A 27,485-nucleotide genomic window follows, 5' to 3' on the forward strand; every position below is an offset into this window, starting at 1 on the left:
GTTTACTAAACACAGAAACACGTTTTTAGCCAGACTTTTCCTGTAGCGAAACGATGAGATTTTCATTTGTGGTTTTGAGGAAGATATCTAATTCATAACACTACTGCACCTAATGTTTACTGTTTGGATGAGTTTCCGTGAACATGAATGCAGATTGCACAAAAAAAGATTGCACAAACGTTTGGATATCCTTCTTTTTTTTACCATATATCTGCAATGTAAACTCACAGGTGTGTTTTCTATGATAAGGTATCAGATATCAATTAGCATTTGTTAGCACACGCTAAACTAAGATGGTGAACATGGTAAACATTATACCGGGTAAGTATTAACTTGTTAGACTCCTTATTTCGTTTTCTGATAGGTAAGTCCAGTTTATTGGATGTTTTTGTATTGAATAAGTTGGCCATTAGCGCTGTTTATTTTTTCTCCTAACATCTGTTCTGGATAACCTCTTCAAAAATCGAGCAGCAGATGAGGATCTCATTTATTAAATACGTTTAAAAAGTTTGATGAAGCTCTTTCGAAGGCTTATTCGATTTATTTTATGAAAGTTTATGAGGCCTCCTCACATGTTTGCTCACTGAATTCAGAACATTTCCTGCGACATTAAGCTTGGAAGGACAAAGTCACTGCCTCATTTGCTCTGCGTCACTCACAACAATGTGACTTCGTAAATCAAACATCTAAACTGTCTTTTGCACTTCCCAAGGTCTTAAATATATGTTTGCCCGACACTTCACTTTGTGAGTCTTTAAATCAGCAGAGTCATTGGACTGTTATGTCATACTGTTTGTTATTTTATCTTTTCATGATGAACTTGTCTTTCAGCTTCTCATTCCACTAAGGGACACAAATTAAAAGCTGAAAATAAGCCTCAGTCAGACTCAGTTTGCCTTCACCTCATTCTTTATTTCCTGTTTTTCTAAGCTAGGGAAACTGCAGGTTATAAAATAATAACATCCAGCCTGTTTGGATTTGTACCCTGGTGTTAGTTTGGATTACATTCTCAGTCCTAATGAACCACACTTGGCACTTGGCTCTGAACAGAGACCTGCAGTTTGCGCTCAAATAACCAGAACTGCAGGAATAAACACTGCGGTTTATAAAAGCACAGAACACCTTTGGTTTTGAACTTCAGACACTAGGGTGATAAAACTCTAATCTATTCATTCAGAAAATAAATGCTCAGGGAATCTTTTGATATTTCGGTTAAAAGCTTTTAGAACAAGCACAAAACCTTTGGGTTTCAAGAGCCCTACAGATTTCCTTTTTTTTCTACTAGTTTATTCCCTCAAAACACCACTCTTTTTTAATAAGTTCGAATCTTTTTTTAATTAATAATTAACAGTAGGACTGGAGAGAGGGACACTGGATCAAGTCTGGTTATCCAAACAAGATAAAAGGGACTCACCATCATGACATCAAACATTATAAGAAAAAATGCATCGCCATAAAACACGCCTCTGGTATGTATTTGACAAGTGCTCTCTAGGATTTTCTTTTTGCATCTATTCATCTCAAGGTGCTCTCTCATTCAGGCTTTTACCTTACAGGGTGAGCAACACTTTGTTTTTTACAAAGTCCTGAATTTACAAACTATAAGCAATAACAGGTCTGTTGTCCTGTGTGGTTTCCAAAGATATTTTACAGTATCTTAGGAAATGCATATTCTATTAAATGCATAATGAATGAATAAGTAGGGTATATATTAATATAGCATAATTTGGTTCAATAAACCTTAAAGCGTCCCTTAAGCAGCATTTGACTGTGGCTACAACTGTTCACAATTTGATCTCATGTTTCTTTATTCATTTAGTAATATTGTAAATGTTAAATATTAATGCCCCAGTCCTAGCGGATTTCTTCCCTATGACATCCATGCTTAGTTTGGTACATTTTGTTCGGGGCAGGAAAACCCCAACACAAAGAGTCGTCATGGCTGTGAAGGCAAGTCCCTCAAATCTGCAGACATGGGGACTCACAAAAGGTCCGATGTTTGTGTTGAAAAGCATGAATCAGAGCCCTCATGCACTTGAACATTTGACATCTGGACAGCCCTGAGCCCTCGCACATTTAGCATGAACGCGCCTAGAGGTCGGAGCTTGTGGAGTTTAGGATTGTTCCCTTGAAGATCTTTCCCACAGTGAACAGCAAATCCTGTCTCCTTCTAACATTACAGTGCTTCTAAACCCCTTACTCATTGTGTGCTTCGAGCTAAATATATTTAATTTAAAAAAAAATGTAGAGCAGAGGGAGCTGAAGAGTCGGGTGATGACTACTAACAACCCTTTTTCAAAGACACCTGTAGTTATTGAATCTATTTGAAAATATTGATTAGAGCAGTTTGAACTCCTCCCTCAGTTTGCCCAATGTTCAGGTTAAGATGTATTTACATAAGAGATAAAAAATCGCTGCAGATAAAAAATTAGACACAGTACACAGTTTGCCTTTGATGTTGGATCTTGGTAAAGGTAGTCAGTTTTTATGTGAACAACAAGTTTGCATTTGTTGTTTCTCACCCAAACACTTTTTAAGACCTAACAATTAAGTTGTAGTACAACTCATTACTCGTAAAACATTCAAAGACAAATTAATATTTGATTCCATGAATCTGGCGGACAAAAACCACCAGATTCAGAGACAGTTTCATCCCACAGGCAATACGACTGTTAAACACCTGAACTGTTGTAATAACATCCATAACATTCATCTGCTACTTAGTAATTATTTATCTTATCTAATACATCATTCCAATAGCTTGCATATAGACTCTTATTTCACTTTTTTTAAACTGTTTTTCTTTTTGTATTTACTTTTTAATATTTACTTGCATTATATTTTTCTGTTTTTCTGTATTATTGTGTTTCACTGTTGGAGAAGCCTGTGACCTAAGATTTTAATCGACATAACTACACTGTAGCTATGTTTGTATGACGAATAAAGAACCTTGAACCTAACAGTTGTATATTTTGACCTTGCATAGTTTAAACCCATGTTTACTAGCTTTTTAGTGTCGTCTTGCTTTTCGATGGTAGATTGCTGTGTTGTACTAGTTTGACTTTTCTAGGTGCATTACTGCCATTAATGTGGATCAGAACAGTACGCAGTTCTATGTGTCCTGACATTGTGAGCTCTTGCCCATGTATTGTCTGTCCTCCTATATCAATAAGATTAAATAAAATGTAAATCCACTCCATGAAACATTCCCCCATAGCACTATTTATGATTTATATTAAGTACCCAGAGTGACTTTGACCTTCAGCTACTTAAAGCTGACCCTACAATTATTCTTAACAAGCTTAAAAATCAGATAAAACAATATTTTTGTACGTTATCTGTATGAAATCTGCAACATATGTTTGTTCCACTCACTGAATTGATATCCTGCAACAATTTACATATATTAATCAAACCAAAATCCAACTTTATATCTTGGATTCTTGATTATCCTGTTAATCCCAGTTTGCAATGGGGATTGATTTTAATTTGTGTGATTTATTCCTTTGTTTATGATAATAACGGTGCCGATCTGGAATATGAAATGTGAACATGGCTGTTTATCATGCAATTGTATCGGAGAGCCACCATTCGATAATCCTGGTGGTGCTGAATTAAATGTGTGCTCAGTAACAGTGACATTTGTATCAGTCATTAAAGGGGGAGAAATAACCCTTTACGAAAAAAATATCTCTTCCAGAATAAAAGTAAAAAGCTACAAACAGATGACATTTTCGAGAAATATGTCTCATTAAATTCAGAGGGTGAAACCAGTTTAAGTCTTGGATTAATCTTTTAACAGTCATTTCAAAAGGCCTCCTGCTGGGTGCTATTAGACTGTGAAATTGTTGTCTCAGTCTCAATCTTTTCACAAGTGCTTTTATGTCTTGGAAATAAATAATAACTGTTGTTTTCCACAATATTGTTGACACACATATCTAATTCCCTGTTCAATACTGTATGCTTCAGTTCATTGACAATAAAGTAAATGCAAATAAATATTACTATTATGTATAGTGCAAATAACACGGCGTCTTTTATTATTTTGTGTATTTTTCTTACCGTTCCCCAAAGTAACATAAAACTTAATGTAATTAATTTGCAAAAAAATCCAAAAACAAAGTTAAAGACAAGCTCAACAGACTTAACCTGGACTATTTGTATGTGTGTGTGTGTGTGTGTGTGTGTGTGTGTGTGTGTGTGTGTGTGTGTGTGTGTGTGTGTGTGTGTGTGTGTGTGTGTGTGTGTGTGTGTGTGTGTGTGTGTGTGTGTGTGTGTGTGTGTGTGTGTGTGTGTGTGGTGTGTGTGTGTGTGTGTGGTGTGTGTGTGTGTGTGTGTGTGTGTGTGTGTGTGTGTGTGTGTGTGTTTCGGCTTTCCAGTCTCCATGGTGACATATTCACTGTAGTGGCACACCTGTATATGTGCATGGGGGGGATCATTAATTTTAGGGTGAAGACTTGGTTAGGGTTAGGTTTAGGGTAAGGGTTAGGGTTAGGCATGTGTTGGTTATGGTTAAGGTTAGGATAAGTCTCTAGGGAATGCATGTAAGTCAATGTAATGTCCCCTGAAGTGATGTATACAAGGTGTGTGTGTGTGTGTGTGTGTGTGTGTGTGTGTGTGTGCGTGCGTGCGTGTGTGTGTGCGTCCGTGCGTGCGTGTGTGTGTGTGTGTGTGTGTGTGCGTGCGTGTGTGCGTGCGTGCGTGTGTGTACTGACTGGTACTCCGTCTGCTGTGAGTAGTGCTGGTCCCGGCGCTCCAGGCTCTGCTCCATTAAGGCTCGGTTCTCCTTCAGCAGACCCTGGTTCTGCTCCGCTAACTGTCGGTTCTCCTCCTCCATATTCCCCTTTAACTGGGTCAAGAGCTACACACAGAACATACTTACATGTTAATACAAAATAAGGAAAACATGCAATGACTTTGTGGAATATTCCCTGAAGCTATTACTTGTGATAAATAAACAGATATAAGGTCAGTTTTGATTTGACTGCCACACAAAGAAATAAATAGCTTGTTGAATAAAACAAAAACCATCCTTTTTTCTTTAACAAATTAAATATTGAACTAAACTGGCATTAATAAAACAAGAATGATGGTTATATTTTAAATAGCAGTGTTCCACTTGTACTCTATATCAACTGACTCATAATATACCAATACTACAGCCCATTTTTACACTAACCATTCAAGTAGAGCAACAGATGTTAAAGACAGACAAAACACGATGTATCTGTATACATATCATTTAAAGTCATCATCAATATAACTGAAAAAGGTAAAGATACTCAATAGTTGATGACTGAACTGCTAGAACATTGGTCTAAAAATAAAAACTGAATAATAAAACTTGACAAAAGTGTGAAGCAAGGTGTCAGAGCTCACCGGAGCGACTGAAAAGCACATACACAGAAAGTGTCTTCTTATAGATGACCAAATAATGAATTCAGCTGCTCGACAAGCTGTGTGAACAAAACCAGAGCAGTGAGAGTGTTATAAAGATGGTGTTTAAGGCAGAGCTAACATCCAAGGCTAACACACTGATCCACAGCATCTCGTGTACAAAATCACTAAGCAGTGAGAAAAGTAGAAAGAGGGCATGTTTTTCTACATCTTAGTAAATGTCTAAACTTAGAAAACGTAGGAGGTATGGCCACACCTGTACATGGACATCTCTCTTGATTTACTATTTGGGAATTTGTTTCCAATTATTTAGCCTACTTAGCCGCACTTCATTAAGATGTACTGCAGTGGAATGAGTTAGCAGAGTTGCTGCAACTGTGGGACCGAACAGGCTCCAAACCTTTTGATCAAAGCGAAACGTTTTCATTTCTTCACTTCTCTAAAAAACAGCATAATGAGAAGCCTGGGTGTCTGATTACCAGGATTAAACCTTAATGCCTACAGTATAACATTGTGGGGTGCTGAATATTTAATATGCATTATCTGAGGCACACTAGAACGCTGGTACATTTGAATTAAGGGACAGTTTGGATAAAGAAGTAATGTGGGGAAAAAATGAATACAAAATGAACCTAGAAATGATGTAATTGGCGATTTACTTTTTTAGTCAGGGACCATAACAACAACATTAATCTCACATAAGGAGAAGAGATACTTTTAATTTAGCTGCTTGTTAATTTACATCTGTGGTCCCTGGGCAGGTTTAAAATTGATGAGACGATTTGGCTCATCAGACTCTACAAGGAATGCTTATTCTGCATTTTATGTTCTTGTATTAATTTGCTTCTGGTTAGTAAATTAAAGGAATAGTTTCACAGTGTGGAAAGCAAGAAGAAAAACTCTCAATTACAAATCTTTCTGCAGGTCCACAAATAGGTGTAAGGGAAACTTCTGTGTAGCAACGCAGTGGGAGTCACCGACTCAGGAAGGAGACACGGTAGAGCAGGAGCTTCGATGTCAAACACTGGAGGTTTATTTGGAGTTACGGCCGGAGGATTCACATCACAAGTCACACAGTCACGGTCTGACTGCACGGGTGGTTGCCACGTCAATTCTGGAGCGCCTCTCTCTCGTTAGCCCATTTAACTGGTTTCGCAGAGAGTAATCAACATATTTTGATAAGATTAATTTAAACAGTTGGGCACACTGAGTCACTTGCGTCCGTCACTTATGGCCTCGAAGATGTCATACCTTGGAGTCCACAAACAACAAAGAAGGAAGTGTCCCAGTGCACCCACAACAACAGACCATCTGTGACCTAGTGTTGCCTGGTCACAGAATGGGAACAATAATATTATGGCTGAAGCAGCCTATGTCCTTAAAGGAGATAAACAGACGTCAGGGTTGGTCATGTACGTCATATCTAGGAGACAATTATTTCCCTAACAATAGGGAAATGGATTTTCCGATACAAAGGGCTACTGATATTTCAGAGCCAGGGTCAGGGTACTTCAGTGACGTAAAACACTGATGAGTCAGACAGACTAGACCGACTCCTCTCCCCCTTCACTCTCTCTGCTATCAGGGGATGGAGGGGGCTTCTGTCAGAGGCACAAATCAAGCTCATGCAAGCTGGTGATTAGCAATTAGCTTAGCACAAAGAATGAAAGCAGAGCCCACCTACCAGCACCTTTAAAGCTCAATGAATAACAAACTGTATTACCTTTGTTTTCTGTGTAAAACTGAAAACCTTTTGTTTATGTACGGTTATGTTTTTTATTTATTTGCCAGTTGCAGTAACTTCCTTGAGATGGTTGCCTGGTAACTGCTCAGAACCAAAAAGCATTAGCGCAGATAACCTGCTGTGAAACCAAATTAAGATACAATGTGGTCATTTAAAAGCTTTAGAAGTGCAGGTAGGTGCATTTTATTACCATTGTTTACAGCCTTTATGCCAAACAAAGCTAAGCTGGCTCAAGGTTAATCTTTATCAAATATACATAATTAAGATATTCATATATGTATTTACCCAACATTCAACTATTTGTAATAACTTGATGATAATGATCCAGAAAACCTGCTGCTGTTCTTACTGCAGGGATTTTGTGTTTCTGCTTCTTATACTTTATATCAACGGGCCAAAAGTCCTTTGGCAGCTTGCGATTCAGTTGGATGAAGCAGCATGATGTGACAGCTGCTGGTTGACTTCTTAAACTCTTTACAAGGAAGTCAATTTCCACCTGTTTTGTCCCTCAAACGACACTTCCCTAAGAACTTTTTCAATATTCAGCGCATATATGGAAAACATTTTTTGAACTTTTAATGAACTTTTTCAATATTCAGCGCATATATGGAACAATTAAGATCTTTTGAGGGCAAATAAAGCTACTTGGTATTCATTTTCTGAAATATAAAGCTGAAATATGCTTTATGGCAGCTTCTCACAGTTCCTCCCTCTCCACATTTATCTAAAACACTCTCTCTTGAACCTGCAATTAATTCCAGTAAGTCATAGATTTGACTTAACTGCCAAATAGTGCTTTAAAAAATATGTTTTTATTTTATTTTAAGAGGGTACCTGAGTGCCTCTGAGTCTGCTGTGATGCAATAAATCCATTTTTGCATGTCAATTGGTCGCTAGCGGCGTGAATACAGAACAACTGCAGCTGTGTGGGTGCATTTCTGTGAGTGTGTGTGTGTGTGTGTGTGTGTGTGTGTGTGTGTGTGTGTGTGTGTGTGTGTGTGTGTGTGTGTGTGTGTGTGTGTGTGTGTGTGTGTGTGTGTGTGTGTGTGTGTGTGTGTGTGTGTGTGTGTGTGTGTGTGTGTGTGTGTGTGTGTGTGTGCGTGTGCGTGCGTGTGTGGGGTTAATACCTGGTACTGACTGGTGAGGCGGGCGTTGCTGAGGTCCAGGCTCTGGTTGGATCCTCTCAGGCCGCTGAGTTCCCCCTCCAGCCGGGTCCGCTCCAGCTGGGAGGCGCTCAGCTCCCCCCTCAGCTCCGAGCCCTGAGCCAGCAGCTCCGCCTGGGACGCCAACCCCTCCTTCAGCTGGGCCTGCAGCCTGAAACACACACAGACAGACACACACACACACACACACACACACACACACACACACACACACAGACACACACACTCAGACACACACACACACACAGGCTTTACTCAACGCTGTCACTATTATGTGTCCTGACTCCTGAAAAGTGTTGTGTAGGATTAGTTTGCTCTTTAACTGAAGCTCATTATTATATTATAACATAACATGAGGAGTCCTCACAAAGCTACACAACAACAGATCAAGCTGACATCAGCTCATTAAAGCTATAGCTAAAGAACACATTACGGGGTCACTCAGAGGTTTGAGACCATCGCTTAGAAAATATTTCCTTGTTTCATTTTGTAACGAGAACAGCAATTAGATGAGATGAAACTCTGAATGGTCACTGTGGGGGAAATTGTAATATGGTAATATTCAGTAATAAACCTCAAGCATTTTATCTTCCCAATGTGGATTCAAAGTGTTTTGGAATAAATAAATAATAAAAGTATGTTAGTTAAAAATGAACCGCGAAAGATATTAATGTTACTATAATAAAAAACATGAAAATATTAGTTTGGGACGTTTTATCTGTATTTCTGCAAGTTTTTCTTAAACCGGGATATTTTAAGATTATCAATTGATCAAATCTGTTGTTCATTTTTTGCGATTGACAAATTGATGTATATGTAATTTATCTGATTCAGTTAGAACATTACATTGCTCATCATGTAAAAGAAGTTGCATGGACATGCTTACTGTCATCTGACAACCAGGAGGAGGAGATCCTGCTTCCAGCTTGACAACCCATGATTTGAGACAGTCAAGAGTAATCATTCACATAAATATGATGATGAAATCCTGGTTGATTAAGTAATTAGGGTACATAAGTATCAGTATGATGATGATCATCATCATCATTTTATATCCACCAACCTCCAAGATAAAATGTAATCAGATGCACTTCGAAGTATTTTAAGCCTCAATCAGTGGCTTAAATACACATCAGTGTGATCAAGATGAAAAAAGAAATCAGGGCTGAGACTATAACTCAACATCTAAGATGAATACATTATTTGAGTTCAAAAGCATTATATTTTCTGTTTGTGGATGTTGTAAAATATCCAACCAACCTACAACCAACCTACACCACCATCCTACATGTGAGCCTTTCAAGGCTCTCAAGGTCGCCGTACAAACACACAAAAAACAAGATACACAATACATAACAACAGCATAAGAAACATAAACAAGACAATGCAGTATATAACAAATAAAATAAATAAAATAGAGGATGTGTGATGGACAATGATCATGGTGGACATGCGAGTGTGAAGAGATGTGTTTTGAGACGTGATTTGATAATGGGGAGAGTCAGTATTGCGGATGTCAGGTGGGAGGGAGTTCCAGAGGCGGGGTGCAGAGCGGCTGAAGGCTCTAGACCCCATGGTGGTTAAACAGAAGGGGGGTGCAGTGAGGTGGAGGGAAGCAGAAGACCTGAGTGTGCGGATGAGTGTGTTAATAGTGCATGAGGTCGGAGAGGTACAGAGGAGTGAGGTTATCGATGGCCTTAAAGACCAGGAGCAGAATCTTAAAAACTATACAGGATTTGACGGGGAGCCAGTGAAGTTGCTGAAGAACAGGAGTGATGTGGTTAATGGAGGGGGTTCTGGTGATGATGCGGGCGGCAGAGATCTGGACCAGTTGAAGTCTGTGGATGGATTTGAGAGGGAGACCAATGAGAAGGGAGTTGCCGTAGTCGATGCGGGAAGTGACCAGGGTGTGAACAAGAATGGCTGTGGTCTCAGGGTTAAGGGACGGGCGGAGGCGGTTGATGTTGCGTAGATGGAAATAGGCAGACCGAGTGATATTACTGATGTACTACTGTGTGTATTTGTTGGTTTGCTTTATAAGTCTGTGTTTCTGTTTTGAGCCCAAAAGGTTTTAAATCAGGAATAAAATATGCATGCTGTGCACATTTGCATCCAAACCAATTCTTGTGTCGGTCCCTGTGCCTAATTTAGAGACAATAATGCTGCTGCTTGCCTATAGTTAAGGCAACATGCATGCAGTAGAGGGAGAGGCGTGAAAGGATGATCAGATCTCTTAACATGACGCTGATGAAGCTAATTGATGAGTGTATCTGATACCTCTCGCTGTCTTCTTTCAGCCTCGCCAGCTCTCGCTCCCTCTCCAGCCTCGTCTGAGCCTCTGCTTCCATCTCCTCTCTCTCCATCTTAATCTCCTGCTCTCTCTCCTCCAGCTTGGTTTTACCATCCAGGAGCTCCTTGTACCTTGATATTGCAAAAATAACATTCAGCCCAACAAAACAACAATTATGGCTTTAACTGTAGAGAGAGAGTGTGTATATTTCAAGATCAGAAAATGTGTGTGTGTGTGTGTGTGTGTGTGTGTGTGTGTGTGTGTGTGTGTGTGTGTGTGTGTGTGTGTGTGTGTGTGTGTGTGTGTGTGTGTGTGTGTGTGTGTGTGTGTGTGTGTGTGTGTGTGTGTGTGTGTGTGTGTGTGTGTGTGTGTGTGTGTGTGTGTGTGTGTGTGTGTGTGTGTGTGTGTGTGTGTGTGTGTGTGTGTGTGTGTGTGTGTGTGTGTGTGTACCTGGCCTCCAGCTCCCTGTGCTGGGCCTCCAGGCTGCGGGTGTTGCTCCTCAGCTGAGACTGTTTCTCCAGCAGCTCCTCCAGCTCCACCTCCTGCCGCTGCTGCAGAGCCGTCATCCTCTCATGGTCCCGCCGCAGAGCCTCCATCCTGGCCACTGAATCCTCTCGCTCCCGCGCCCATACCTTGGACTCGGCCTCGAGAGCCGCACACCGCGCCTCGCTCTCACTGCAGCGCGCCAGCACCGTTGCATGCTGGGAGCTCAGGGATGCTTGCTCCACCTGTGTGTTATAAACAGCAACATCAGCAGAAAACCACAACCCATTTAAAGTTTCCTCATAGTCCCACATGCAGTACGCTAGCACTACGTAGAACTTTCACATACTGCTATAAAAAGTTACAATATAATGAAGATGAAATATAAACATTCCAAGTACACTGTGGAGAATTCCACTGAAGTCTGAAGTCCACACACAAGCAACTCTGTGAGGCAAACACAGCATATAATAACAATGCTAACATATTTAGCAGTTATAATGTTTATAACGTTTAACATTGTAGTTTAGCATGTTGGCATGCATACAGTATATTTGCTTATTAAACCCCAAGTACAGCTAAGGATAATAGCAATTGTAGTAGTTATCAAGCATATTATTCATAAACATAAAGTACTTGAAAATGTATAATGTTGACTTAATGGTGGCACTTGATGCATCGGTTGATGATCTGCCCGAGTTCAGAATGTGAAGACGCAATGATGAATCATTAACTAGCCTGACAAACCTTTAAAAATAGCTAACTAATATGTCATCTCCCTACATTAAAGTAGTCTGGTAGTCCAGAGGTTATCAATCATAAAAACTACAGTATTTTCGTACACATTGCAAGGGTATAATGATTAAACCGCATCCATTTACTTTAATTTATAAGGACCACATTTAAAAACAATGTGGAGTCAATTGTTTCCAAGTTGACCAATGGTTTCAGCCATAGTCATTGTGATGGATCAATGAAGTTGTATCTCATGCTCTTCCTCTGTGTTTGGTCACCTGTAGCTGGGTGTTGAGTGTCTGCAGACTGGTGCAGGAGTCCTGCAGGCTGAGGCCGTGCCGCCGCAGCGCCTCCAGCTGCTCCCTCAGGTGCTCACCCGTCTCCTGGGATTCAGACAACCGCGACAGCAAAGCCTCCCGTCCTGCAACCGCCACAGCTCTCTGAGGGAGAGACGTTGCATATTGAGAGAGCGTCCCTGTACAGAGGCAGCTGCATCAGACACGCCTGGAGATATCCATATCATTTGAACGACCACCTCATCTGCAGCTGACCTTTTAAAGCACTTGAGTCAGGTACAGCAGCTCTATGTGCTTAATGTGAATCTATAAGCACAGAGATGAAATTCATCCAGTGTCTAACAGTTTGCTGAAATATATAACGCATAACATGTATACTAGAAGCTCACATCTGTTGATTACACTTGATACCTAGTGCACGATTTCGGTGGGTGTAATCTTTGCACAAGCGTTTATAATCCAATTATAAAATCTTAAGATTTATTTGTGACTCTTAACAGTGAAATCTGCTCTCATAAACAAAGGACTGCATTAATCTGGTGTTGCGTTGGAAAGATAAAAAAAGACGATGTAGCAACATTTTTCTGAGAGCATAAAATCTGGTGTTTTTGTCCAAAATGACCAGTTTACCGCTCAACAAATCTTGGCTCGACACCCCGCACTAAACAATGTGAATATATTTGAACATTTGTCCAAGTTCTGGCACAGCAACATGCACACACTTCATGTGTGAGTCATCTGGAGGGTCTGGAGCTCAATTCTTTGTGTGCAGCAATTCTTATTTTGTTCATTTTGGATTCTTCACATTTCCTACCGGCACCTGACTGAGTCGTTCTGCGACACCAGGGATTGTAACTTCACTGCTTTCCCTTGCCAATGTCAGTAGAGGAAAGGTATTATGTACATATACTCCAGTACTATGCTTCAGTGTTTTTTGAGGCACTTTCTACTTTGACTCCTCTAATGCTGTTTGGGAGCTAGAGTTTGTAGTCATGATTCAGTTCAAGTCAAGATACTACATTTAAAATCATACAAAGTCCTTTTAAATAAATTACATTGTTGAACATTAAACCAATGGCTCTCAGCATGTTTGGCTTTTGATCAATCACAAAAAGTGTTGTATGTTGTCACATTTCAAATGAGAAGTTAGCAGTTTGAGACTCAAATATATCCCCTAAATATTTAATGTTTTGAGCCATTTCTCAAAAAAGAAAAGAAAAGAAGAATCCAAAAATAATTGAAACGACTGAGTTTAGGAGACTTCTTATTTTTCGTTTCTTCTCTCATTGATCCTCTCGTGACACCTCAGATTTATATTTCAATCTGCCCAGCTGTATATTGCGTAGTGTAAACCAGTTCCACCTTGAGCAGCTACACCATGACTTCTACGTTAATGCATCAGTATTAAATCATCTAACATCACTAACAAGATTAAATGTTACTTTTAATACTCAAAGTTAATTTTCCCTGTTAAACCCTCTGGACTTTTTCTAACTTTTCTGTTGTTACAGTTTTTACATTATCCTTTTTTAATCTAAAACTTAAGGTCATACTGGAGCTGCCCCTTGTGCTTGATGTAAGAGTTTCTGTGTGTGTGTCTGTGTGTTTGCGAGAGAGAGAGAGAGAGAGAGAGAGAGATAGAGAGAGAGAGAGAGAGAGGGAAAAGGTGAGAGCTTTAGAGCAAGAGAGCAGCAGACGAGATAAGGAAGATTAACAGCAGCCGAGGTGACATTATAAAAACTGATGAGCAGAGATAAAGCGGTAGTCCTGGAAATAAAGTGCTGCACTCGTGGAAGTGGAGGCCCACTATGAGTTGATAGTCGTCAAGCATCCCTCGAGCAAGAATTTCAACATAACATAGATCATCTCCATCACACAGACACCCTGCAAATGAGATTCAAAGGCTGCTACACACATTCACGGCACTATATTCCAACGCAGATACACACCTCTCTCTCCAGCTCTATCAGCCTCTCACTCAGCTGCCTCTCTGTCTCTCCTGTGGCAAATTCCCGGGTCGTGGAAAGGTCACGATCTTTGCCAGCTGCTGGGGATTGATCCAGATGTGAGGTCTCCTGGGTGTGAGTCTGACAATTGTGCATTTGGCTAGAGGAGTCTGAATTTGAATTGGACGTAGCTTCCACTTCCGCACTTCCTCTTCTCTTTTCCAACTGGAGAAGGGATTCACTTTTCTTAAGGCACTGGGAGAGCAACTCTACTTTCTCCTGTGAGTTGGTGAAAGAATCGTTTGTCTTCTTGAGTTTGGCCTCGGCTTTTTGTAGCTTCTGGCTCAGACGTTCGACTTCAGCAGACAGCTTTTGGGAACTTGCCTGCTCATTTGATAAGTCCTGATAAGACAGAGATAAGAAGCAGCGTTCAGAGATTAGATGCTGTGGGAAATAAAGCAGTGATCTGTATCATAGAATAAACTATCATCAAAATAAGAAGTACAGATATCAGTTTATAAAGTGAATCTCTGCTGTTGTGATTAGATAAGGTGAAAAGATGAGTGTGGGCGAGTTTGCCATTCAATACATCCCCTGCAGTCAGTGACTAAGTGACTTAACTACCACACACACACACACACACACACACACCTGGAACAGTGAACTCATCTTGGCCTGAGCATCTGCGTGCTGCTCCTGCAGCTGCTGTTTACTCTCCTCCATGCTGCTTAATCGAGTGCTGAGCTCCTTCTCCAGATCCTGCAGCCGAGTGCAGAGCTCCTTGGATTCAGACAACTGCTGACACACACGCCTGCACACCCACACACACACACACACACACACACACACACACACACACACACACACACACACACACACACACACACACAAGCCGCAGCAGCAGCATAGGTCAGACACAGGTTGAATAAAGAAAGAGTTGACATTAAAGAGAAATGCATGGTGCAGCCAGGTAGCTCTCTGATGCATTGTAAAGTTAATTGCATACCTCAGTTTTAGATCAAGGTTAAGTGTGTGAACAGGAGTGTTTGTGTACCTGTGTTCGCCTTCCAGAGCCCGAGCTCTCTGGTTGCTGTGCTCCAGGGCGAGGGTGGTGCTCTCCAGCTGCTGCCTCAGCCTCGCTGCCTCCCTCTCTCTCTGCCTCCCCTCTTTGTGTTGGCCGTCCAGCTTCGCCTCAGACACCTCCTTCTCCTGCTCCAGCCTCGACGCCTCCAGCAGCGCCTGGTCTCGTGCCCGCGCCAGAGATTCGGCCTCCAGGGTCGCCTCGCGCAGCTCTGCCTCCAGCTCCTCCTCCCGGCGACGAGAAGTCTCCAAACTGCGACCCTGACGTTCCACCTCCGCCCGGAGAGTCTGAGAGGTGAGTTCGAACTGGTCACTCTGGCAAAAGAGACAAAGTAGATCATTAATACTACTTTACAAACATTCAATAATTTGAATTGTAACTGCTGAAATCGTAACTGCTTTAGTCGCCAACAAACAGTAACATATCAAAAAAGAAACACGAATCAGAAAGGGTTACAAACGACTACAAATAAAATAAATAGTTGCTCTCATCCCAGTTCGTTCAAAACACTGCATAGCCACAAACTTTAAAAACAATGTAGAATATAGTTAAAGGCTAACAAAACGTGATGCATCTAAAAATTAGACCAATGAGACAGGAAATAAATAAATATGAAACAGAACCTTAAAATTATGTTGACAATACAACCCAAATACCAAATTCAAAGGTTTTGCAGCCGAATGCACAACAGATATGTAGGCTAAATTGTTCATAGGAGCATTTTGGCATTCATGGAGATGTTTTCCACTGTTGTATAGTTAGGACTCTTCTTCTTTCCTTAAGTAACTTCACTTAAAATATTGTATTTAAACAGAACAATTACACAATTAAAATTACAATTAAACACCTTACAATTTGACTTAAGTATGCAGGTAATTCCTGCCAGTCAATACTTGTACCCTGTTTCACTGGCTACAGGTGGCGGAGATGTGCCAAAAAACGAACAATCAAGATTTAAATAACTTACTAAAATCTGCTTTGAAAATGCTTTCTATTGACAAAACTGCATTCAACATAATAATTGAGCTCAAGGTTAGAAACAATGTGTATTGATTTGTGGCACTGAATGTAAACATGAGTCCTTGGGGATATTCATTTATGCAAATTCAATCAACCTATGCAACATCTTTCTCCATAAACTGAGAAAAAGTATGCCAAAATCAATACATATTGTTGAGTAACCAAATAGTTTGGTAAACCCATTCAACAACAACAACAACAAGAGAATGAGAATGTAGATGAGTTGTAATTTCCTGTTTGGGTTTTATTCACCCCCCCAGCTGAAAGCAGCAGAGTGCATTTCATGATTCATTTACCCCGCACTGTTATAGTCTCCATTAAGTCTTCGCTTCTCATTCTGGTGGTCAGAATATAAAGTCTTCCTCAAACATAACCGGAAAATCTGCTGTTTTATGATGAAATGAACACTTAATCTGGGGCTGACTGCGCTGATGTAAATTATGTTACTCATTAACAAAAATGCTGGCAAAGTGGTTCCTCCTGTTTTAACATTTAGAGAGTGGAGTGTTGTTTTAGTAAAATATAAGGAAGTATCAAGTGTTTACTAGGTTATATATATCTATATTATCTGATTCCATGTGGTTGTATAGCTGGATAGCATCATATCAGAACATTTTTAACATTTACATTGAATTGAAAACTGCATATTGCACTGTTTTAGCCAGAACTGAGTGTATTTGTTTATTTGTGTATTTAAGTACATTACTGTTGTTAAGGTACATCATCCACAACAAAGACAGGATCTTCTCTGCATGAAGAGCCGGGTAACACAGTTGAATATTGCAGCATCAGAAGAAGGATTATGTACGACTCACTCTGAATGAGAAGTATTCATGAATACTTTTTATGGCATTTCGTTCATGCTGACTTAGCACTGCTCTTCTCCTTCGCTTGCAATTTCTCTGATGTCTTGCAATTTTACAGCAAATAGCACACTTAGCTCGTTATTCTTCATCATTTTCTTTCAGAAAATCTCAGACTTCTTTATGAATGAAGTATCTGAACAAGTTCTTTTTTGGTTTGGCTTTTCCTTGAACCCTCATGTAGGGAAATACACTAAATAAGTTGTACCAACACCTGAGATCTCTCCTCTGAGTGTGGAGGAGTTTCTTGACCATGCGTGAATATTGCAGTTCACACAGTCAAATCCACCCCCCGCTGAACAGCTTCTCCATGCAATAATATGATTAGATTTCAGATGTAAATGCAAGACCAAACACATGCAAGCAAAGCCCTTATCACATGTATTGTATTTAATATAGTCAAGTAGTTATCTAAAGAGATTACAAAATTAGTGACATCCGCTATTAAACAATTGAATGCATTTCTGTTACATGGGGTTTGAGATGGTTCACAAAATATCTGCTCCCTTTCATTTGCTTTGTACATTTCTAAATCTATGCCTCTCATCCATCTTCCCTGAAGTTAAAATGACATCTGTCGTTGTCATGAAAATGTTTGATGTCACAGCTGCATTGTGTGTGTGTGTGTGTGTGTGTGTGTGTGTGTGTGTGTGTGTGTGTGTGTGTGTGTGTGTGTGTGTGTGTGTGTGTGTGTGTGTGTGTGTGTGTGTGTGTGTGTGTGTGTGTGTGTGTGTGTGTGTGTGTGTGTGTGTGTGTGTGTGTTCTTTTCAACCTTGCGGTGGGCGGTGCGCAGGGTGTCCATGGTGCTGCGCAGTGTGTCCCTGTCTCTCTCCAGCGCGGCCCGCTCCCCCTCCAGGGTGGCGATGACCGTGGTCTGCATGCTGTGAAGCTCCACTTGGCTCCGCAGGCGGCAGAGTTCCTCCTCCATAACAAGCCCCTCCGCCTGAAGAACCTGAGAGAACAACAGGAAAACTCTGAGCTGGGGAACTGTCATCATTTTCATACAAACACTTTAATATAAGATTTGATTTTATGGGTCACATAGATCATTTGAAAGCAACTCATGCATGATTTGCAATTGAAGGTCCATTAACTTGGAGCTATTACAAATAAATGGAGAGCGTTGGTACAATGAATTCATTTATTTTTATTAACTTACCTTAAGTAAGTAAAAGAGTAAGTCCACAACATATCTATATGCCAGCAGCTCATTAAAGCTGTACACAGCAGTGGTTTTGAGTTACTATGCTCACAGTGACAATGCTGACATGGCACTGTCTTAAAACTTAAACTTTAAGTATAGCAAGTTACTACCTGAATTTAGCATTTTAGCAAGCTAACATTTTCTAAAACAAAAATCTGTTTCCATATATCTGGTACATTTTTTGATATTTTAATGGAAATGTGAAACTTTGTAGATAGAGGAAAAGGCAGAACAGTATCATGAATGTTTGACCCAAATGTCAATGCAACCCATCCGGTAGTTGTCTAAAACAAAATGGTGGACAAGACAACAGTCAACAAAGTCATCTGTGGAGAGATAAAACTAGCATAGCATAAAAACAACTAACATCACAACACAACTAAATAACTGTCAGCGCTGCCTCTTGTCTCCATGATTACTACAACATTACATAAGTACAAGTACATACTACTGATATGTAATTTGGTAATTCTATTTTCGAAGAAAGAATGACACAATCTACATTTACATTAAAGCGTTGAATGAAATTGTTCTGTAAATTATTATAATTCAGTTCAAACTTATTTCTAAAGCTGTTAAGATATATTTTCTTCCTTTGTGTTAATATTATTGAACACAATGTGTCTTTAATTCATCCATCCAACCAGGCAAACCTCCATGATCTAAATATCTCTATTAGCACATTCTCTCCTCCCACTCATCCATGCGTACCTCTATCTGCCTGCGGGCGTCTCCCAGGCTCTCGGCCGCTCTCTTCAGACGCTGCAGCTCGGCCTCCAGGACCACCAGCCTCTGCTCGGCCTCCCAGCTCCTTCTGCTTTGCTCCCCCAGCTTGGAGCGCAGATCCTGGGCCACCATCGCCTGCCTTTCGGCTTCCTCCTGGGCCTCGTGGAGCCGATGTGTCAGAAGCTCCACATCAGGAGCAGACAGGGCACAAACAGCCTGATCTGCAACTGTTGTCTCTGTATTATCTTCTTCACTTTTGGGGTGATTTTGGATCTCTGAGTCTGTTGTTACTGAGGTTTGTTCGTTCTTTATTTGTCTTTCTTTCTCCTTTTTCTCTTTGTCTTTCTGACCTCCCTCTGCCTCTCCTCTCCTTTTGGACTCGACCTCCTCATTACATGGTTCTTCTTTTCCAACTTCAATATGTACAATCTCTTCCCCAACTCCTGCTTCCCTCTGACTCCCAATGACTTCTCCTCTTCTCTCCCTCACCCCCGTCATCCTCACCCTTCCTTCCCCCTCTCCCCTGCAGGATACAGAGCCCTGGACTCCTCTCTCCTCCTCCTCCTCCTCCTCCTCCTCCTCCTCCTCCTTCTGTTTGTCTGGCTCCTTTACTCCTTCTTCCTTCTTCTTATCTTCTAGTTGTTGGAGTTTGGTCACCAGCAGTTCAAGGTGCTGCTTCAAAGTGGCATTTTCATTTTTCATGTTTTGAAACTGAAAAAAATAATAGAAACATAATAAAAGTGAGATATTGGGATGTTTTTAAAGCTTGCTGCTTCTTAAGTGTCCTTGTGTCTTTTCTTTTGGTCCTCCATTGTATCATTGTAACTTATATCTGTGTGTAGAGGCAATAATGATTAACCTTTTTTAGCAATAAATGTCACTTGATTGACAGACAACTAGGAGGATTAAGATTGATGAATGTTTAGTGGTAAAGATGATATAAGTTTTCATTTCCCCATTCTTTTAGTCTATGTTATCTGCACGAGTCAAATCTGTTGAATTAAGGTCTAAAGCTAACTTTATTCTCCTCTCAGCTCACCTCTCCGAGTGTGCCCTGGTGCTCCGTCTCCAAGCAAGCCATTTCATCCTTTGGATCGGGAGAGTCCGCCTGCAGAGAGAGGAATGGGTATTTAACTCCTCCAACTGCGGCTTTTCCCGTTTCATTTACCCCTAGAGTGACGTGCCTCCTGCCTGACTTTAGTGATGCCATGTAAAGGTGTATCTCACGGTATTTTCATTAAAAACATCTTCCAACCAAGACATGAACATGAGAAGTTTTAAGCACAGTTGGTAATATTGAGTTGGCGATGTGCTTCTGAAGTGCAGTGAAGTGTAAACTGTTATTTATTTGTTCTGAGAGTCGTAACCCAGAAACCCCTGAACCCTGACCTCCTGCTGGGCCTGCAGCTCCTCCAGTCGTCTCCTCAGCTCTGCGTTCTCTTGCTCTGCTCCGAGCAGCATCAGCGTCGAGGCCTCGCCAACCTCCACGCTCAGCGGCCTCTGATCTGAGACTGAGGGAGAAAGAAGAAAAAATAAATCAGGAAAGAGAGGTAGAAAGAGAAATGCAGGAAAACGGATATAGGAAGAGATTCACTCGGTTAATATTGATCGATAACCTGTGGGCCAGTGTTACCTCAATATATGTTTTCTTATCAGTTAATTAAAATGTCTTAAATGACAAGGTGTGTAGAGGAAAGTGCTCTGACCAATCAGCTCGCTCAGCTCCTCGTCAGAGTCCAGTTCCGATTGGAGGAAACGTTGGTGTAGCAGAGCTGGATCGCTAGCTCCGCTGCTGCTGTGCCTCAGGTTGACCTCGAGGCTCATGTTCATCTCCAGCAGTTCATCAACTCGCTGCCTCTCGGTGTCTCGCTCCTACACAGACAGATATACACACATACACTTTCATTCATCATGAAGTGCTACTACTATGCCATAACAGTATGTGCACAAACTCAGATCCAGATCTTAGGATAGATATGCGTTTCATCACATATTAAACACACACATGCATATGCACACAAACAGAAAATAAGATACATATTTAGACATATATGTAAACAAATACTCAAACATTTAATTACACCCACCGCTTCCACATCTATGATTTTCTGACGCAGCAGAAGATTGTCCCTCTCCAGCTCCCTTAGCGAGGAGCAGCGAGCCCGTGCGTCTGCCAGCTGTTCCTCCAGAAGAACTTTGGTCTCCTGCAGCGCCGCACACAGCTGCTGCTGCTCCTGCAGGGGGCGCCGCGCACGAAGAGACGGGAATCAGAAAACAGAATATATTCAGTATTCATACTATATTCAGAGCTTACACAGATGATATTAAGAGCAAACATTTGCCAAGACAATCACATCGTTTGTCCTCTTCAGTGGCATGTAAGGACAATTTGGGTCTAATAATATCATGGCTAGCAGTTATAATACTTATTGCACACTGAGTTTAGGAAAAAATTATAACACAGCTGTAACAAAGTCAGACGGGGCAAGAAAAACAAGTAATTAGACGATCAGGCTGGTTGTAAACATGCCGATAGTCAAGCCAATTTTTCTAAAAAAACTTAAACTTTAAACACAAAAAGTGAGCACACCCAAAATGCTAGTAATGAGCCAACTGATTTTCCCCTCGAGGCTTCCTTCTATTGATATCCTCACAGTCTTAGATCTTTGCCATTTACAAGTACTATTTAGTTTTTACAGGGAGGAATAGTGGCGATGATGATGATGATGATGATGATGATGATGATGATGATGATGATGATGATGATGATGATGATGATGATGATGATGATGATGATGATGATGATGATGGTGGTGATGATTTGCATATAACTATGCAAATAAAATGCATTCAATACTCTTGAAGTGTGTTTGGCTGGCTTTTTCTTTTGACACCTCGCCATGTCAACATCCAACATTAGCTCCGCTTGTTTCAACAATCACACAACAGTTCACTGTGAAATTGTGAAAAATTAATTATAAACCAAAATGCGAGAAATACATCATGCCGCCAGCTAATGTGGGTTGTCACAGAGATGCAGTATGAAGCCAGAATAAATTAAAAAAAAGACTGAGACGGTGACAGTGAGGACACTGCGAGGTGTTTTACAAGGATATGAGCACATGTTCTGCCTCAGAACAGTTATACTACCTCAGAATAAATGTCATTTGGGTGTAAAAGCTCCAATGACTGAGGACGTACTCCTGCTCTTTGTCAATGAAGCAGCTCCGGGCTTTACATCCTCACGACATCACACAATATAATCTCATACGCTGTCTTTGAGATTCAAAGTTATTCATACTCACTCTTGATTGAAATGCTCAGGGCTGTGAGAGGGAATATATGGCTTTTAAGATAAAGTGGTACTTTACTTTACTTCAAATTATAATCTTACCCAGAGAAAGGTCTTCTTGACCTTCACTGGTAATGTTCATAAGAGGTATTCACTTGCGAGAAGTGTGGGTGTTTGTGTGTATACATGTATAAATGCATTGTATGTTTGACTGTATTTGTGTATGTGAGATTGAAATATCCAACTTAATGCCAAAACAATTTGAATGTATTTCATGGTTTCAATGCTGCCATGCTGCTTGTCTTCTTTCTGCTGCGAATGACTGATTTAGAAGAATGCGTAGTGCATGAGTAGTCTGTGTTTGTGAAAATGTGTGTGTACCTTCAGCTGAGTGCGTGTGAGCTCCAGGCTGCGCAATCTGTGTTTACAGCTCTGAAGCTCAGTCTGGAGCTGCTCGGCCCGTGCAGCTCGCTCCCGGGCGCAGTCCAGCTCATCCCGCAGTGCACGCATGCCCCTCACCTCTCCCTGCAGAGAACGGTTCTGCTCTCACACACACACACACACACACAAACATGCAAGCACGTAGACACACACACGCACCAAACCAGTGGGGATGAGGTTGAAGAAGGTTGTGAACAGATCTGGGCTGTGCAGTACAGCAAATGTTGACAAAGTCTAATACAGGAAAAAGGAAGATATGTGAGTTTCTTTGACTGGGTGTGCAGCATGAGAATGATATGTCCTTACAAGGGTGTTAGGAAAAAAATATTTTGCTGCCTTCTTTTCTCCAAAATGTTAGTTTAAGGTGAACATTAGGACTAGGTTTAGATTAAAATTAGAATTCAAATTCATGAAATCAATTCAATTGTATTCATATAGCCAAATACAACAAATTGCACATCTTTGACAGGGGGCTTTAGAGTGTGTACAGCGTTCAAGGAAAAATACCCCAAAGATACCCCACAATAAACGAGGAAGACATTTAAGAATCCTCAAGCACAGCAACAGAGGAGGATTCTCCGAGAAAAGACAGACATGCAATTCTTGTTGTGTGTACATTTAAAAAAAAATTACAATCCAAAATGACAAGAATTTTTAATGTGAACATATATTAAAAAAAAGATGGATTCCTGGATGATGTCCAAAATCTTGCAAGATAGTGGAACATTTTCAAGTACACATTTTCAAGAAGACATTTCCCATATTTAGTGGTAGCTGCAAATACACATCTTGCGATTAAAAAATAAATCCCATTTTGGGATGAATAAAGTATATCTAATCTAATCTAATTTGGGATCATGGTTTAATGGGCTTGAAAATGTAGCAATACAACCAATAAAAACATATAAAGAAATGATTTGGGGAAGTCCTCCTGTTAACCAAGGATAACTTTACTGTTGTTTTTTACTGGACAGTATACACTGTCAAGTTCAGCTGGGAAAGAAAAACTAACCACAATGCTATTCTGGATACAAATGAAGCTCAGCGTAAATTCAACCAGGAAGACCTTCTTTACTCATTCATTCACTATTTCCATGTTACTACTCTCTCTCCTCTCAATAAGTGATCGGGGGCGTCACTTCCGCTTAACCAATCACTTTGCTCTATTCTCACAAGCCTATCATAGCGCTCCGCTAAACCTTTTATATCTGCTCTCCCCTCTGTCAGCTGTCATTTCAGGTGAATCGGCACAACCCTCCTCCACCCCTTCTTTCACCTCCTGTCCCTCTGAATCCAGGGTCAAGCCAAGCCACTCCCCTTCAGACCGAACCCAACTATCCATTCACCACCACCAGTGTCTAGACCCCGGGGGTTGGTTCTCCCCTCCCGAATGATATTCCTGCACAACGGGGCCTAATCGCCAAAACTCCATTACATTCATTCGTGTATTCCTGGCAATACATTTGTATTCTTACATCAAAACCGTCTCTCCTGATTGAATTGTAGATGGCTGCTGTGTGTGTGGTCTAATTGCTGATGAATACATACATGACCTAAGAGGAATCCACTCATTGGCTATTAAAAGCCTCCTGTGTTTCATGCTGTTGGCTGAACCATATTGTTTGCTCTTTTGCAAAGTCATTGTGTGTATCCAAAGCAAGAAGAATAACTAAATCAGAACAGCAGGTTTCAGTTTCCACCAGGCAGTGTTTACCTCTTTCTGAAGTTTCATGAGCTGTTCCTCCATGGTTTGAATCTCCATGTTGTAATCCAATATCTGATCACCTTTATCTTCCCTAAAACACAAGTTAAACAAAGCATCAAAATGTAATTACAACATTTTTAAAAACAGTATTTTGCAGATAAATTTGTTCCGTGTTACATTGGTTTATTAAATAAAAAAAGGGATTAGAGGAGATGATGTATCCTAGAAATACAAGGAATGTATTTGCAGACATTTTAATTGGCTAACAGTGACCTTTGTGATTTAGTAAAAGCAGTGAGTACCTGATTTTTCCTCAAACGTTGCTGAGAAACAACGTATTTTTGTGTGACAAAATCATTTGCACATTTTTCATGTGACCTTTATTGTAACTTTAATAAAGGTTATCTTGAGTTATCTTAATCATGCACACACAAACACACTCACTCACAGACACACTCACAGTAGTTGTTTAAGACGCCGAAGTTTGGCCTTGCTGTCTGCCAGCTGGAGCACCAGACCTTGGGGTGGCTCCTCGCTGCGACCACCCAGGGGCGCCGTGGTCGAGTCAGACTGGACCTCACGCTCCCGACACAGCTCTGCCATCCTCTGGGAGAGGGGATAAAATTAAGATTTGGATAGAAAATGAGACATGCGAGATAACATATGGGAGAATTACAGCAACTAAGAAGAGATTATAAAAGGGAATTAACAAGTGTTGAATATTCAAAATGTGTTCGATAATGAGAAATAATGTCTGTTCATTTTGTACTGATTGTACGTACAGTGCCATTATCGTGTTTATACACCTCTTGGGTTTTAAACAATTTATTCTATAAAATGAGTTTTAAATTATTTTCTTTTTCGCTTTGTTTTATTTGGTAACAATACTAAAATGAATGTTTCATCAGGGCTTATTGGAGTCAGTGGAAATGATTGGATCAAAATGTAATATCTTATGATTCTCTGATCTCATATTGAGATCAATTTGATTAACAGAGACCACAAATATATTTGTATTTCTGCATTAAAATTATTCTCATGTTTTGTGAGTTTGATTCTATCCCACAGTCTGCTCCCCTGAGATACCATATTTCTTCCCTTTGTTGCCAACAGGCAGAATTACAGCAACTGTGGGTGGTAAATAATTGCTTCAATCTGAATAAGAGCTCTGAGCTGCAAAAGAAACAAAATAATGATCATATATGTGAAACAATAAGGTCCTGATGAAACAATCTACTTAACTATTCATGCTCCCTGTTTTATTTTATTACATCATCATGAGTATGTACTCCTATGGATAGGTACGTGTCAGGGTTTCCGTTAGCCGGTAATTACCAGTTTTTAGCTGGTAACATTTATAAAAAACCGGTAAATTCAAAACCTGACGGTCAAAATGTCTGGTAATAATTAGGGAGGCTCCGATCGATCGGCCGCCGGTCATTATCGGCCGATATTCACTCTTAATAGTTTGATCGGTGCTCTCTATAAAGGCCGATCAGGAGAGCTGGATCTGATCGATATGGACATAAACGCGAGTGAAGTGTAACCGGAGCGAGAGAGAGATCAGATCAGCTGCTGAGTCTGACCGAGACACGCAGCTCTGCAGGATCACCTGAAGCCCCGCCCTCTGTTTAGCGAGCTGCATGAGAAACTGACGGGCTGTCAGGAGAGAGAGAGGGAGGGAGAGGATCCGTTTCTCCCGTGTTATTATTCAAAGTTGATGTAAACTTCTGAATAATGTACGTTATCTACTACAAGTAGTTTGTTTGAATGTAATAATTATGTTGTTTGTTGTTTGTGGAATCATTTATTGAAAAATGAATCTGAATTTTTCGATCTGTTACGATTATAAACTGAAGCAATATAAAAATGAGCCCGTGAACTGAGTTTTAAACTGAAGCATATCTGCTCATAGTCCGGTAATTACCTGCTAACGGAAACTCTGCTACACAACTATTATTATTATTGAAATATGACCGGTAAGTTTCAAATTAGTCCGGTAAAATAAATTCTGCCCGGACATTTGACCGGCGAGAAAAAATCCTAGCGGAAACCCTGGTACGTGTGTGTGGGTGTGTAGATGTGTGTATACATGGTTATATCTAGTTATATACAGTACAGTTAGCTTAGCGTAACACATAATTGAAAACTGCAGGCAGAAACTGCTAGCCTGGATCTGTTCAATGGTTTGAAACAATCTGACTACCAGCCCATTTAAAAGCTAGTTTTAAAACATGTTTTTACAGGACGTTATGTGCCAAGCTAAGCTAATCTAACTGGCTGCTGGCTGTAGCTTTATATTTACAGAAGAGACTAAATGTGGGATTTCTAGCTCATCAAGAAATAGAAGAAGCATATTCTCAAAAATGTCAGATTTATTTGTTATATGTGTGTATTTATACCTCCAGGTGTGTGTCTCTTTGTGCCAGCAGGTTTTGGATTTGTTTGGCCAAGGAGCTGAACACCAGCTGTAAATCAGCACCTTCAAACTCCACCAGCTCCTCCCACCTCAGCGGCAGCACCATGCGAGGATCCTGAGTCACCTGCAAGGACAGTTTCTCAGGTCACATGATAAGAAGGGGAATCTTTCATAAAATGACAGATCTGGGGACAAACAATCCAGGCAGCATGAATATCTATGTGAATATCAAGTAAAGAGAGAAAAAAAACAACTCTCACATTTCTCTGGGAATGTGTCTGCTAGGGAAGCGTGTCCAAAAATGCCTGACTAATGCATGCAACACTAATGATTATGTAGACACGTTTGAAATGTCCCCGGGTGGAAGGCATATGAACAGCAAGTAGGGGGTGCATGCATCCACACAGGAAGAGCACCTCTCACTTCTGTGATTTATGAGGCCAAGAAACCTGGCACAAAAGAGCTGGTGGGCAACATGCTGTTACTGTAATTCAGACCCGCTGTTATTCAACATGCTGTTTTTGTAATGCCGGCAATAATTCACAGGGGATATTTAAAAAAAATACAATTGGCAATCAGGACATATTGGAGAGGACAGCAGAGAATCAAATAAAAAGATAAAAGAGAGAGGATGATTTGACCGAGGTAGAGGTGGAGAGGTGAACACGAGGGGTGGGGGA

At 40.6% G+C, this 27,485-nt stretch overlaps 1 protein-coding gene across 1 annotated transcript in view; it reads right to left on the reverse strand.

Moving 5' to 3' along the window:
- The window catches only part of ccdc88b (coiled-coil domain containing 88B), a 40,638-nt gene that overhangs the window by 5,809 nt on the left and 7,344 nt on the right, over positions 1-27,485 (reverse strand). The window contains exons 5-22 of the mRNA XM_034092582.2: positions 26,789-26,929; positions 24,847-24,992; positions 24,396-24,477; positions 22,622-22,780; positions 21,036-21,182; positions 20,655-20,820; positions 20,338-20,459; positions 19,988-20,056; positions 18,934-19,659; positions 17,791-17,970; positions 15,109-15,449; positions 14,706-14,865; positions 14,058-14,456; positions 12,091-12,252; positions 11,045-11,322; positions 10,582-10,725; positions 8,269-8,455; positions 4,716-4,861 (exon numbers count right to left, since the gene is read on the reverse strand). Coding sequence (XP_033948473.1) covers positions 4,716-4,861; positions 8,269-8,455; positions 10,582-10,725; positions 11,045-11,322; positions 12,091-12,252; positions 14,058-14,456; positions 14,706-14,865; positions 15,109-15,449; positions 17,791-17,970; positions 18,934-19,659; positions 19,988-20,056; positions 20,338-20,459; positions 20,655-20,820; positions 21,036-21,182; positions 22,622-22,780; positions 24,396-24,477; positions 24,847-24,992; positions 26,789-26,929 — 3,755 coding nt within the window. The remainder of the gene's footprint in view (positions 1-4,715; positions 4,862-8,268; positions 8,456-10,581; positions 10,726-11,044; positions 11,323-12,090; positions 12,253-14,057; positions 14,457-14,705; positions 14,866-15,108; positions 15,450-17,790; positions 17,971-18,933; positions 19,660-19,987; positions 20,057-20,337; positions 20,460-20,654; positions 20,821-21,035; positions 21,183-22,621; positions 22,781-24,395; positions 24,478-24,846; positions 24,993-26,788; positions 26,930-27,485) is intronic.

Source organism: Pseudochaenichthys georgianus, chromosome 10 (assembly GCF_902827115.2).
Source record: "Pseudochaenichthys georgianus chromosome 10, fPseGeo1.2, whole genome shotgun sequence".
NCBI lineage: Eukaryota > Metazoa > Chordata > Actinopteri > Perciformes > Channichthyidae > Pseudochaenichthys > Pseudochaenichthys georgianus.